General features: G+C 39.5%; 1 protein-coding gene across 1 annotated transcript in view; it reads right to left on the reverse strand.

Moving 5' to 3' along the window:
- Positions 1–2,093: 2,093 nt before the first annotated feature.
- Positions 2,094–15,825, reverse strand: part of LOC118771120 (vasoactive intestinal polypeptide receptor-like) — a 74,473-nt gene continuing 60,741 nt past the window's right edge. The window contains exons 7-13 of the mRNA XM_036519003.1: positions 10,645–10,798; positions 10,433–10,493; positions 9,437–9,509; positions 7,466–7,557; positions 6,752–6,881; positions 3,448–3,489; positions 2,094–2,285 (exon numbers count right to left, since the gene is read on the reverse strand). Of these exons, the coding sequence (XP_036374896.1) occupies positions 2,094–2,285; positions 3,448–3,489; positions 6,752–6,881; positions 7,466–7,557; positions 9,437–9,509; positions 10,433–10,493; positions 10,645–10,798 (744 nt within the window). The remainder of the gene's footprint in view (positions 2,286–3,447; positions 3,490–6,751; positions 6,882–7,465; positions 7,558–9,436; positions 9,510–10,432; positions 10,494–10,644; positions 10,799–15,825) is intronic.

Consider the following 15,825-nt stretch of genomic DNA (forward strand, 5'->3'; position numbering starts at 1 on the left):
AGTCCTGGAGTTGATTGCCTGGTGACAGACCCATCCGCGGAGTTCACACATGTGAGGGATGTAGTGGTTCTTTTTCAGCTGCCATCACCAATAGCTGCTCCATATTCTAGTTACTGTACAAAACATAGGAGAGCAATGCTTTGTTAAAAGATGAACTCGCTCATGTTTTCAGTTTTGCTGTGTTTTGCCTTTTGCTTGTCCATTTTACTCACTCTTCCAACTAAAACGATGAGTTCAATGCAGTTGGATATAAGCGCACGCAGAGCAGTGAGTCTGACATCACTGTACAATGACGAAACACACAAAGTGAAACATTCGTCCGTCTTTGGCCAACAGTGTGATGCAGTTGTTATGGTTGTCACTCAAAGACTGTAGGATCGAAATCTACTTGTACGTGGGGAAGTGAAGTTGTGTGCACAGGCGAGGAGAATAAGCTCATTGGCTCCTATGAATGTTCAGCTGCATGATGTAAGGTGGGGAAGTAGGGGTGGGCGGTATAAACGGTATACAAAGTACACCAGTATGAATTTACCCTATGGTATGGATTTTGACTATACCGTGCTAACCAGTAGAGCCCTCACAGATCTAGGCCTAACTTCATCGAAACGACACGATACTAAGCTTTATCTACATACACAAATCATTGCTGACCTGACAGAGATTAACCTTTTCTGAAGCATTAAAATATTGTTGTCCGGGACACCGTGAGCCTGGCGGCTGTATAGCTCACGGGACACTGTGAGTTTGCGCTACTGTCAGACGTGCACCCATTCTTTCTCGCTCACACACACAAACACACACACACACACACACACACACACGCACACACACACACACACACACACACTAAGCAGTAGCCTAACCTCACAAACGACATGACAAAACCCTTCAAAACCCCCAAATGTCCCCACTATAATGGCCACCCATTAAAAGTCTATCTGCATGTTATTTTCTTTTAATAATAGCTTGTTATTCTCTTTCCATTACTCTTGAATTATGCTATGCATTATGTGTGCTATCAGTTGATTATATTGTATAATGAAGACGGATAGGACATCCTCACAGGCCAAGTGCTAGGGATGAGGAGAAATTAGTGTATGCATGCAGGTGAACACGGTGTTCAGGCTCACGATTCTTAGCTGCTGGAGTAAACTTTCCTTGTGGATTATCCTCAGTCAGAAGATGTGGGTGGTTGCAAAAGGACTGCTTTTTTCTCGTTCGTCGAAGGGGTGAGACTGCAGGTTGCTCCTTTTTGAACCATGGCTTCTTGCTCCTTCTTCGTCACAAACTTTGACTTTGATTGCAATTTTGATTAACTTTATTCGTATTTGAACAATTTCATTAAGACTCTTGTAATTTGGGGGGTTTTGGGGTATTTTGTCACGTTTATAAATGTATATTTTGGTGTTAATCTAACGTTGGCTTTTGTGTAGACTAAAGTTAAATGTGTGCGCGTCCGCCAAGACGTGATACTACCTATCACCTGGTAGTGCGATTCCTAAGCCCTATAACACTGCCCCACCCCCCCCCCCCCCCCCAGCCCCGGCTTTTTTTTCCCCTTTGGATCTCTGATCTACACTATTCTCATACATGCACTCCCTGGAATCCAGTTCATGGAAATCCGTTGTAGTGACTCGAGAACTTAAATCCCTGAGTCTGTTTTTATTTTCACTTTGTGCAGCTTGATTTTATTGTATTTCATGAAAAAGCTTTTGTATTTTTTTCTATTTATTATTGCAGTTTTGCAAAATAAATGTTCTTAAAATACCTCTGTACTATGTGAAATATGTCCTAGTAATACAGTTAAGAGTACAGTAATAGCTGCCATGCAGTTGCCATACCAGTGCTTTTAAGAAAACAAATATACCGTGATATATACCGTTACCATCCGTGCTTCAAATTAAACCCTGATATAAATACCGCCCAGCCCTATGGTGAAGGGTGAATAAATAACACAGGGTGATGAGGTGAAGCAGCAGAGCAAACACACCTCACAACAGTGTTACTCCTCCCCTTTATGACCTGTCCATCATTCTCCTGGAAACCCTGTCCTGCTGACCTGCAGAAGCTGCGTGGAGATGGGAGGGAGAGCCTCAGAGTGCAGAGAAGTCGTCCTGGCCAGTGGACTGACGGCGTGTTGTGGGGCTGCCCTTGGTGAGGACAGTGATCTGGGTGCTGAAATTATTGCCATTGGAGCCCAGGGAAGGCTGCTGGTATTTTGTGTCAGAGCCCAGGAAACGCTGTAAGTGCCACCGCCTCCACTTCCTCTTAATCTCTGCCTGCACCTGGAGAGAGGGGTGAGAGAAGCAGGGAGAGAGAGAGAGAAGGTCTCTATAAATCCCAAACCATGACTGTGTAATTACAGGACTGAGTGGCTACAGAGATCCCTAGTGCTCAAATAAAAAAACATCCACTTTCCTTAGCAAATGCCATTATTCCGATGGGCACTCATATCACCTGGTCGTTCTATGTAAAAGGTATGTAATTATCTGACACTTGCAAACTGGAATTGCCAAACCTCTTCTATTCATTGTCTCTGCAGGGGATCTGTGTAAAGAATCTTGTTAATCCTAAACATTTTCGTTTTGTATCATGCACTATAGCAGTGAGCATCAATCATTCCTCCTGTGACAGTCAGGTCATTACTGAGCTCAGCAGCTCACTGCTGTTGGCCAGGCAGGTCTCAGTGCTGCTGGCAGAGTGATTCTCTCTCTTTTCATAAAGGCAGGCACCTGGAAGAGCCTGATACTCAGACACATGATGTCTACTGGAAGGGATTCAGTGTGCGCATCACATTGATAGCTTGCCAGAATTCTAATTATTAGAACTGTGGCTTTAAGATGATTCAAGTGAAAGTGGAAAACCTGTGCAAGAGTACAACAATCTTTGCCATGTGTTCATGCAGAATATTTCAGGAAAACTCTCAGGAGGAAATGAAACACAGTAACAGATAATCTAACATGAGTAGGGGACCGTTTCCTACCCAAAAACTTTAGTTCCATTGCAGGCAGCACCCAAGCTGCTAAGTGCACATATCAACATATAGTGCACATATGTACGTAAACCAGGATTTCACTCTTTCTTTCACTGCATATTAATGGTGAACAGAAGAAGCACTAAGGTGACTGATGATCACAGAAGCCAGTAGCTTCACAGCAAGCACCTGTCGAACCCCAAATATGCCTTACACTGGCACACACTGTATTAGAGGGATCAGGAACCAGGCCCTGCCTCCTAACATATTTCCAACATACAACATGCCAGTCTTAAACCTGGCATTGCTGTCCATCCTGTTGAGAAAAGACTTTCTCAAATGCAGACGTTAGTAAAGTATAAAAAATGAACGAAGGCTTGCACAATGTGTAGTGTATACATCATTCATAGAACGCAGTATAAAGTAATGTATGAGTGTTTCATTTCATGCATATGTAGCATGTAGCGTATTACCTCTCCATTTAGGAAACAGTATAGCACTGCCACTCCAAACCCCTGAAAGAGGACATAGAGAAGATTAGAATCACTGTATCCATAAAGGAAATAAGCTTATGGCTTCTTGTCTTGTAAAAAAAAGATATACTGCAAAAACAACAAAAAAAAGATAATTCAGTGTATTTATAAATAGCAAACAGGTCACTCAGGTCACCTCTGACCCTGCTTACAGGCCACCAAAACACTGGATTATCTCCATTTCCAGGCATAATGTATTGGTGTACATTGTCAATAAAAAATCTGCCTAGACATAGCAGTGGAGTGGACACACAAACAGCATGTTCACTTTGACAATTAGGAGGGAGATATGACAGCTTTGTGTTTCATGTGTCCTGGGTCGTCCATGTGAGAGTGCAGATAAATGATTGATTGCCTGACTGAAAGAGATGTTTATAAAACCAAATGTTCTGATCAATGCCCCCATGCCTCCACCCCTGTTTTCAAAGAGGGAGTTGAAGTATTGAACTATCAGCTGACTACATGTGTTCAGGAGTGACTCCTGATGCCTTTGATGAAAAATACACAACAGCATGAAGGCCTGTGCTTGCTGTTTGAATGAAAGCTGGTGCCTTCCTTGTGATCTTTGCCACATGACTCCATGTTGAAAATGCATTGTTATGGCATCAGCACCACATCAAAGCCTCCACGATTTATGCATTGTTAGCGGTAATGCTTTAGAGGCACTGTTTGAGAAATGGGCCAGTATGTCTGAAGCATTACTGTAATTGCTTTAGGGTACATGCTGGTAAAGTTATGTTCTAGTACAGCTAAGGTAAGGTAAGGTCATGTTCTAGGACAGCTAAGCTAAGGTAAGGTCATTATTTTTTATTTCTGATGTCCATGGCTATTTTTTTGATGATTTGCTGGTGGGAAAAGAAGTTTCTCAGGGGAAAGGCTCATATACCAGATTTAAATTGAAATGCATCAGGACTCATGCCATCAAGCTTCCTGTATGCTTTCTCACTCTCTTTCTTATCATTTCTCACACTGAAATAGCATGAATAACAGACCAGATGTACCTGGTAAACAGATGAGATATTTGTAACAAAAAAAGACACAATATGGTTCAATGCCAGCTGATATGATTGCTTGAGGTTTTTGGTTGTATTTAAAACTTGAATAAACATGAATAAGCTAATGTTGGGCAGGGAGGGGTTTGCAAGTATGCTTATTCATAATAACACAGATTCACTGCAGTTGAAGAGCACTGTTAAAGTAGCCACAAAAATGTGATGTGTTTCTAATGTTGTGTGGCAGCCTTTAACCTTTCAACAGTTAATTGGACTTTTGGAAATAGTGGAAAACCTTGTCTGTCAATCAGCAAAATGCTGACTGCAATGTTCTTTTTTCAGAGTAACAATATTTCACCCGAAAAGATCCACCATCAGAGAGGCTGAATTATTCCAGTGATGATTCCATAATGCCATGGACAGCTGTTCTACAGACTGGGAAAAAAACATAAGTGCTTTAGGAAGATTAAAAGGAGTAACATATTTATAGCTAACAGTTGGGCCACGAAGAGATGGACTTTTGCAAGCCTTTTGTTTGGTACAAACAGGGGGCTTTCTACTGTTCTGGAACCAGAGAGATAACTAGATCTTAAAGCAGTTTACTAGTTTGCTGCTGCAATAAAGGTAATAAGTTGTAAAATTTCCAGGAAAATATTTTAATTTACTGCTTAGCTAACTAATGGGTTCATTAGATAAACCTTGGTTGTGATCAGGTACAATTGACTGCATTTATCAACTGCCGCCGAAAGTGCCTTATCTTAGATTAGATAAGTTGATTTTTTTTATTGACAAACTCGCTCTGAAAGGTGGGCTAAAATATTGGGTTAAACATTTTTGAAACTTATTGTGATAAACTAAGAGTACAACTTGCTGGTACCAGCCACATATCAAGTGAGGAAATGATGTATTTGGTTCAGTCCTTAGCCAACTAGACTGGGGCTAAAACATAAAAATATTGATTTGATTACTACAAAATATTGATTTGAGTTTCTGGCCAGACAAACTCAGAATGAAAACAATGGATGTCACATAGCATACAATCTTCACTTTTGTGTTTGTAAACCTTTCTCCTTCCGAAACAGCTAATCATCTCATTCATTTCTTGCACTCAAATCTATGTCAAATGTCTTAAGTTGTGGCTGCTAGATCACTTCTGCATAGTAGTTGTGTTCCATGGAAAACACTGGTGAAATCTCTCAGAATTTGCAGGTGACCTACATATTCAAAAAGGGAACAGGCATTTCTACCCATTCTCCTTTGACAATGCTGTGCTGCATGACATAAAGAGATGACCTCTTGAACTTTACCTACCATAAATAACACAGCCAGGCTATATTTATCTGTCCCTTGGGAGTGCTGAGCACTACCCCAAAAGAGGTAAAAACAACAGTTAGGGGGGGTTGAAACATTTATATACCCTTCAGTTCGGAGGGAGGTCGAAACATTAATATATCCTTCTTACCTGTAATTGTAATATTGCAATATATTTCCCATATTCATGCCTGGAAGAATCTTACAAAAGTAATACAATTTCAGACACCCCTAAAGTGGACCATACTTTGTAAGATTTACAATTACAGGTAAGAAGGATATGTAGATGTTTCGAACTGTTGTTCTTACCTCTTTTGGAAGGGGGGGGGTGTCTTAATTAGGGGGGTCAGACCCCCCTGATCCCCCCCGTAATTTGAACCCTGCAGATGATTACAGTTCTCTGTAGGTTGTTATGTACTTGATGTCCACTGCAGTTCAATGAAAGGGAGGTTTTTCTTTACAGTCTTGAAACAAAGCCCCCCCGACCGCCCCCTAATTCGTAATTTGAACCCTGATCATCTGTAATCAAGTTCAACTGACTTCAACATTTTTCATAAGAAATTATTTAGACTTATCAACAAAGGGTTATTTCGCATAATACATATCTCCTAAAGGACTCAAGGACAGTTGAAGAAAAGCATGGCAGTAATTCAGACCCATGGTGCTACTATTGGAGAAATGTAATGCCTGGATTTCATACCACTTTATGAGTAATTGCATATTGCAGGTAAGTTCTTCCATGATGCACTGCAAAGAGATTTGTAACACAAATCCCTGTGTGTCCCACAGCTCATTTGTCAGCATGACACCTCATCAAATTGCCTGCTGGCATTTGGAGGATAAGAACCAGATATGCCCTAATTCTATTCACAACAAAGATGTATTTATAAAAAGAGGAGTGGGTAATTGTCATGTATAGTCCTATGAATGTGAGTCCATACCTGAAATGACCCCAGGATGAGGTCGAACACCAGCCTTATCTCAGCATTCATGTGGTCAGGGATGAAGGCAAATATTATATAGTTTATGCCAAAGAGAGGAATCAGTAACAGAGTAGATTTTGCCAACCTCCTGGGGAGAAAAATAAATGTATATATAAATAGAAATGAAACACTTCATCTGTCTGCTCTGGGTCTGCTGATGACTGGATTCTACAGACTGATGTCTTAGGTTCATCAGGATGGAGATCCCAACTGAGGATTTCTAAGAAATTATAGATATGAAAAAAGATGGCCACATATCATTGCAGTACTGTTTCAATATTGGTAATAAACTAAGCAATCGATCTTGAGAACACACCCATGACCTGATATCACTGTCCAGGGAACAAACAGCAAGTTATGAGACCACATAGATGTAGCTATATGTAATTTACATGGGCTTACTATAAGGGAAACAAGGGCTGGTATCTTTTTGACCACAATTCTAAATATTACATATTTAATACACAAATATGGGACAAAGCTACACAAATGGATGGAATGGTTTACATTCAACACACCTTTTGTTCTGTATACTAAATTTAAAAAAGACATACAATATGTTATTGATTATGGATATACTGTAGAGACTGTGACGAGTACTTTCATCACTTTGTCAGTGAAGTAAAAGTCATTAAATCAAATTATATGCTTGGACTAGGATTAGACACTCACGAATACTGGTTTGATTCATTCCGCCCTATGTCTGGGCAGTTTATCTTCTGACGGAGTATACGGATGATGCAGATGAAGAGAATGAAGTTCATCTGATGAAAGAGAATACCATAGGTGTTAGCACAGAGCAAAGGTCATATTTGCTGAGTTTGTATTTAATGGGCTTGTTCTTTGGTGCATCTGTGTTTTGGTGCCATTTAGTTCTGACCATACAGAGAAGCACAGGGAACAAACACCACTTGTTATCATCACCAACACAGATCACATATGGGCATAACCTGCTCGAACATGGTTATAGGTGGCGCTTCCGAGTCAGCATAGAGCTGTGCAGAATGGGGAACAGGGAGGAGTCACAGTGATCATCATGTCTTTAGCAGGAGAGGTTTTTGGAGCAACATAGTTCTGCCCTGTGCCATACAGCTTTTCCTTTTATAGGGGAAGTCTCTGGACAGCAGGGATGCGGATGCCAGGGGCCTCTTCCCAAACCCCTGCGCAAGGGGCCCCACACATAGACCTTCACACACAAGGTATCGTGGCACCAGATCATGACCTGCATAATCCATATATTCCTCTGTTTCCACTCTGCCCTGTAAAGCACCTTTATCCAGGGTCATGAAAACCACTCTATAAACTGAGTACTGTTATTATTATGTTCATAATTATGTTCATTAATATGTTAGTCTGATTGAAGATCCAGACTTCATGGAGGAGGATGGACATCTATTGTCTCACCACAAATATCCAGAAGTCTGATTCTGGGAGAGCCATACTAAATACTGAGCTGAGTGCCAGCTGAACAGCTGAGGAGTGTGAGCTGCTAGGGGGAAGTCATATAACCACATTCAGTGGCTGTCAAAATGCAACTTCCATCCCCACTACACAATAGAGGGGACTCGTTATTCATAGCTAATGAATGTATCCTGAGGAATGCTGGCTTTATTAGTGTGAAAACACTCTTCACACTTAAAACCTAAATGATGTCAAACCTCACACACCCATGCCACATTCCTGCTAGATGTGTGTTTCAAGTTCCTCATATCCACCACTGCTCAGGTTAGGCCAGGAGACAAGCAAACCCCAAAGCTCCCAATGCCAGTAGACACAAGTCTGGAGTGGACTGAGCATTTAACAGAAATTAAGAGCCTTGTATAAACCTAAAAATAAGCCTTATTGAAGCTTCTGGTTCAAGTCCTGACATAAAATTAACAAAAGCTTGTCATGGTTTGAACTGAAGCTCACATCTTTTTTTCCCTCAATCCAAGCATGTAACTTGCATCAAAAATGTCATCTTTGTCTGACAGTTTATTGCCTCAGGGGCATACCTCCACTACCGAGTGATTAACTGATGAATGTTTATGTTGTACTGACTAGCTGAAATATGTGCTCCCATTTATTCATCCCAAACAAAGGCTTAGTACATATGATCAAATGGCTCAATGTTCTTCCTCATTCTGTCCTTTTGAAGGGACAGCTGTAACTAGAGCAAGGTCGATGGAGCACCTTGCTCAAGGGTACCACAGGGTGCTCACATGGGATCTCAGATGAGATTCTAACCCACAAGTCTCTGGGCGTGAGTCCAGTCCCCCAGCCTTTATTCCATACAGCTGTCCCATATTCAGTCTTCAAATGTGCTGGTGAACATTTATTTCATTAAATATTTCTAAAACTAGTGCCAAGTGTTCCCCAACTTATCTAATATCTTATCTAATAGTGGCCATGGTACACTGTCCATTTGAGAACTATCTGGATTTCTCACCACCACCAAATGACAGAGAGATATTCTTCACCAAGGTTGATAATGTTCAGCATATAGTTAAGCTATATGAGACTACATATATTATGTCATGGGAACACAATGATGTCAATAATACTAGTGGCCTTTGAAGCTTTTTTTTTCTTGCTGGTTTGCCATTTCATAATTCATTGGAGCTGAAAAAAGATGTTATTGTCATCAACAGTGTATGAACGTACCAGTATTGATGCTAAAATTGGTGTCTTGATGATCCACCAGAAGTGGTCTGTCTTTTCAATGATATCCCAGCATCTGGAACAGAATGCCACACTGAATTACAAATAACAGCACTATACAAATGGCAGCTATACTGACATTCATAACACATTGCATTGCTACATTAGCTTTAATAACTCATAAAATGACATGACAGGACAAATGAATCACACAGTTGGGTGCAAATTAAGCATTCCTATGCATGTAGTGTGGTCCTGTGGTTACAACGTGAGCCAGCAATGCTATTTGAAAACTTTCTTTCCAAGGACCTTCAATGCCATTAGTAATACTAAGTGAAAAGATTAATGTTTTCTCCCTCCCTCTAATAAAACTAATTTCACTTATAAAATTCAATTTGGCATTTAATCAAATTCACCCTCCATAAAATGAAAGTACAAAATTCTACAGGGATTTTTCTCAAGGACATCCTTGCCAGTTGTACAAACTATGAAATGCTTCTTTTAGCCTCCATGGAGACATTCTTCAGCACACTGGAGAAAATATCTGTCTGAAATGGGCTTTACAAGAGCACATGCTATTAAAAGAAATTTGACAAAATGACAGAAAAATCCCTATCCCATTCCTAACCTGACATTAAATGACAGAACAAACTCAATTCTCATATTACAAGCTTATTACAGTATTGTCATCTCACACAGAAACCCTTACCCTTTGACTCATTGTACTATTGTTTACTTAATAATCTTAAATTAGCAACTTGGTGAAGGCTTTCATTCAAATCCAGGTTGATTCTGGAACACCAAATTTCTCAGAGGATTTGGTGGTCACCAATAAGTAAATGCAGCATTCAGCATTTAAGGTATATTTAATAATTTCATTCTGATAAGTTCCTGCTTGATTCATCTATAAACTGATTCTAGGCACACTAGCAGAGTGATTCAGGTGTTCAGAAATATTTATGAAGGGAGTAAGAGGCCACATCGTACATATTAACGTACCCAACATCTTTGAAGTAGGCTTTTGTGATGCTCCATGCTGTGATAAAAACCGTTGGGCCTCCTGTGAACATGGGCAATAACACCACACCATTTTAGATCAATCAAAACAGCCAGGGGATTGCAGATAATTACCTATCAGTGTCTGGTCTGTGATACAAAATGTTTACGTGACACACAGTTCTAATGGAAAGTAACAACATGTGTATACCTACCCCAGCCAATCAGAATATAACACCAGAAATATTTCCTCTCAGAGAAGAATGAAACAGCCAATAGGGCATGGAGATACAGGCCTTCTACTAAGAGCCAGAAGAAGCTGGCCATGATGCCATACTGGAAGAAGACCATGACAGCTTTGCACCCCACCTAAAAGAGGGATGGAAAGCTGCTCTTAGAATTGGCTGGTTAAGCACAAAATGGTCAACTGGTGTGCATATCCACATCCAGGAACAGTAAAAATGTCTAGAAACAAATAAAAATAAACAGTGGTATGTCTCTTGATGAGGATTGGCAGCATTGACTTTTATCCAAATATTTTCTTTTTTCATCATTTAAAAGTTTTTTTTTTCCTTCAGAAATACACTGCTTTTCAGATACAAAATACATATATGGTGTGTGCTAGACAGCAAAAGAGCACCAGATGGAACCATTCCAGTGCCTGTTCAGGCAGCAATGAGTCCATGGAAGTGTAGGTCATGATTCTTACCAGTCCCCTGACTGCACTGTACTGCTAAATACTCCCTTTTGCTGTAGTTTAACTGCTCTTATTTTCCAACCAGATGCTGGCATACTTAACTTTAAGCAAAGTGAACCATAAGAACCAAATACAACTGGGCAGGATGTTGCAGGGCATTTTATTGCCATGCTTTCTTCAGACAAATGGCAAAAATGCTGTAGAGTAAAACTCTACACACATAGTTCAGTATTGAACAAGGTGATTTCATTTCAATGGATGCATCTACTTCTGGCTTGAATATGCTGAATAAATACTGACTCTAAGCAGAGTATATAGAATTTAGTGGAGTGTATAGAATGAAGAACCTCTCTATACCGTCAGTCATGTTAGCATTTTTCATGTATAACATGTTTTCCACATAACACTATTTTAGGAAGATGATTACAACATACTTTGTGAAAGAGTGTACAACAGTGTAGGAATATTTGAATATTTGAAAATGCCTATTAACTTTGCCATAGCTGATGAATGCAAGTTAAAACTCTTGCATTACCTCATGCAGCATATGCCTTGCATGCAGTTGACCTTTTTTATCTGTTATTGTAGTTGAAGTATGAGGTCTTGTTAAATGTGTTGTACTGTCTTAAAAACTAGAATATATTGTGTATACTTCAATCCGCACCCCTTAACACCTGATACCTCTAGTATCTGATGTTAATTTTATGTGTAGTACTACAATGTACTTTATTGTTATTTGAACCCTACCACTGGTCTGGGAGTGTTGTTGGACTTGTCTGTTGCTCATGTCACTGTTGCTCATTTAACTTCAATGTTCTATTGATGAAGTTAATTCCTTTGCATGAATTCCAAAAAAAAAAAAAAAGATTTGATATTTTTGAAATGCACCCCCAACAAGTAGTTTTTATTTAGAACTTGAAGTGAAGTTTACAGTTGGATAATGTTGAACTACAATGATTGCACCATCCCAATTACTTCTAAAGTGTTCCTCTTTAAAAGTTAATTTATGGCATTTCCTTCCTCGTTAAATGCCTTTGAGCCAATCAGTTGTGTTGTGACAAGGTAGGGTTGGTCTTAAATAGCCCTATTTGATAGAAGGTCATCATTTCTGGTTGTGGTAGTCCATAATGTGGCAAGAACAGCTCAATTTAGCAAAGAGAAATGAGAGTCCATAATTACTTGAAATGAAGGTCAGTCAATCTGGAAAAATTTCACAAAGTTTTCTCAAGTGCAGTGGAAAAAACCATCAAGCATGTTGATGAAACAGACTATCGTGAGGATTGCCATGGGAAAGGCAGACCAAAAGTTACCTCTGCTGCACAGCATAAGTTTCTTAGAGTCACTAGTCTCAGAAATCGCTAATTAACAGCATCTCAGATTAGAATCCAAATGCTTTACTGAGTTCAAGCAGTAGACACATCTGAACATGGTAGAATTGCTGCAAAGAAACCATTTGGGAAGGAAATCTGTGCTTTGCTCTGATGAGCCTAAGTTTGAGATTTTTGGTTCCAATGGCCATCTGTGAATAATGGGGGAGGGGGTGTGAAGGTGATTTTCTGGTGACAGCATTGGCAATTTACTTATTAAAGACACACTTAACCAGTATGGCTACCACAGCATTCAGCAGTGACACAATATTCCATCTGGTTTGCTTTAGTTAGGCCATCATTTGTTTTTCAACAGCACAATGACCCAAAACACACCTCCAGGCTGTGTAAAAGCTATTTGACAAAGAAGGAGAGTGTTGTAGCGCTGCATCACATGACCTGGCCTCCACAGTCACCTGACCTTAACCTAAGAGATACGGTTTGGGATGAGCTGGATCGGGCAGTGAAGGAAAAGCACTCAGCATATGTGGGAACTCCTTAAAGACTATTGGAAAAACATCCCAGGTGGCTACCTGGTGAAGTTGGTTGAGAGAATGCCAAAGCTGTGCAAAGATGTTATCAAGGCAAAGGGTGGCTACTTTGAAGAATCTAAAATATGATTTCTTTAATACTTTTTTGGTCACTGCATAATTCCATTTGTGTTATTTCACAGTGTTGATGTCTTTACTATAATTTAAAAATAGTAAATAGGCAAATAGTAAAAATAAATGAGTAGGTGTGTCCAAACTTTTGACTGGTACTGTATATGGATCTTCAATTGAAAGAGACAGATTTTAAAAAAAGACACTGGGATGTCAATCCTTTAGGAGAAAAGCTGGCATGACAGAAATGAGAACAAAGGTAATGTTGCATTTTCTGGCATTGATGAGTGATGTCTCAGTGATATGAGGCTGACACTAATGTGACACTTCATTCATTCATTCTTGCTTGTGCTGAATATGAATGTGTAATTTACTGCCCTCAAATGTGTTCTGTTTTCTAAGAACAATTCAACAGAACTTTGTTTTATGAGAACTAAGTTCCACTGGAGCAGATAAAAATAGGAATAGGAATAGGATTACACATCAGTAAATCCCTTAGAGGGACTCAATATTCTCTTCCCTTATTAAAATAAATCAGTACATTAGTCAAATAAGTAAGTAAAATTGTATTTAATAGCTTGATATATCATTTTGCATTTACCACCATTTTATTAAACTGGCAACAAATACTGCAGTTGATTAATTATAATTGAAGATGATTAACTACAATTATTCCTTCAGAGCAACTCAGATACAGGAAATATGAAATAGTTACAGCATATGTTGTAAGTCATCTGAAATACAGTTTACCAGGAAATTACAGTCATGCAAGATAATATCTTATTTCATACTGGTAAACTTCCCCACATGATGAACTGTTAGATGTTATTCATTGCTCTTGTGTTGTTCATTTGATTTTCAACACCATCCCGCTATGTTTTCTCTATTGAAATGAAAGCATTGAACCTACAGTACTGGCTTGGTTGTTAGATGAGCATGCTTTCTTCATCTGCAATTTCCAGACATCGTTTTCCCTTTTCTTCAGTGTACAATTTACGTCTTGTTTGGGATCTCTTTCAGATATTGGTATTTTGTTTGCAATGTGAGACTGATATTTCAGATACGTTTTTGCCAACAAGATACTTTATGAATGGAGAAATACTTTTCTTTCCATTTGCTCTCAGTTTGGTCACGCTGTGCTGTCCTCAGTTTTATGATGCACAAATTGTAGTTCTCTTAATCAAAATATTGCCACTTCCATTGTGTTCTGTGGTGATGATGTCATACAATCTGTTTCTGGCACCACAATAAATATCCAGAAATGTCAAATTAGCTATATAGATGTCCAAAACACCTGTTCCAACTGGATAATGCATTTCAAATTCAAACACACTGCCTGCGCGGTGCTTAAGGGGTCTAATAAAATCCTAGATTTTCAGTATTTTGCATGGTGGATTACGAAAATGGATTCATCTCTATTCGCCATGAGGGGAACAAATCAAGTTGAAATCAGTGAAATGGTACTATATGCAGTGCTTAATGTTTGCAAATTGCCCCACACTGCTCCAAGAGCCCTCAAAAATAATTCCTCTCCACAGCAGGAAAGTGCAGAGTGTGAGTCAGATAAAAAGCTCTCAGAGACAGAAACTAGGCTGGAGGGCAAGCAATACAGATACAGCATCTCCACGGAGAGAACAGGAAAAGCTCTCAGAAATTCTGTCTAAGTCTTAATTAAAAGAGAAAGAAATGGTACGTGTCAAAATCTATCAAAGCAAAAGCTCAATCCCAAATCTCATGTCTTCATATATTTCAACAAATTGAATTGTACCTACTTTAAATATAAAATAAAAGCTACCTAAAACAAACAAAGCAAAACTGGTTGTTTCTGTTTTAGGCATATAGGTCACACTATTGAATTAAGATTAAGTCTCAAGGCTTCCAAACGAGAAGCAGATTTGATTCACTGTTCCCGCTCTCACGTTGGTCATTGTCTTAGTAGCCAAAACTCAGTGTGGTGCAAATGCAGTAGCCATAACTAAAAACTTACTGCCGATCCTAATGAAAAACTGCCTTTCTTCACCCCCGGGGCACAGCTCCTGTACTCTGTTATGTCTTGGTGAAAAGTACACAGTGTAAGTGGGGCCCGTCATGGTGGTGCCGAAATGTGGCAGATGTTTACGTGGCAAATGGCTGGATCTTTCTCGGCAGTCAGTAGGTTTTTAATGTGCAGGCAGAGCTATGGCGTTCAGTCAGAGTGATTAATGGCCCACTAGCAGCTGGTCCTCCTCAAACTAAGAGGTGGTTAGGCGTTGGCCAAGCCAGCCTCGGGGGTTTCGCTGCACATAAATATTCTCTCCAAGGTGCAAATCCTCTACTCTTCCCCAGCCAAGGCATGTGGATATGATGTTCACAGGGGTTCTGGGACTAATCTGAGGGAGCATGGGCCCTTGTTAACAAAGTTTAATGTGGTCAAAATTTCAGAATTTCCCTAGCTCATCAAAATGAATATGACTAAGCTCACAAGACATGGTTTAATGCAAAAATCGGGTGCAGTAAAAAAGATATTGTGCAGTCTTTCCAGTTGAGACAACAGTGTGCGACAGAAGACAGTTTTGTACCCTTGTTAATTTAAAAAATTTGTACCATGTCAGGGGAATGTTTAAATATGTATGTACTATAACAGCAAAAAACTAAAACAGCAAAATAACAACAAAAAATCTCTCAGCCCAATAAGGAGACTTAGTCAAACAACAGATTTTTTTTGTATCTCTGAGCAGGACAAAATGATTG

The sequence above is a fragment of the Megalops cyprinoides genome, chromosome 24 (genome assembly GCF_013368585.1).
Source record: "Megalops cyprinoides isolate fMegCyp1 chromosome 24, fMegCyp1.pri, whole genome shotgun sequence".
Lineage (NCBI taxonomy): Eukaryota > Metazoa > Chordata > Actinopteri > Elopiformes > Megalopidae > Megalops > Megalops cyprinoides.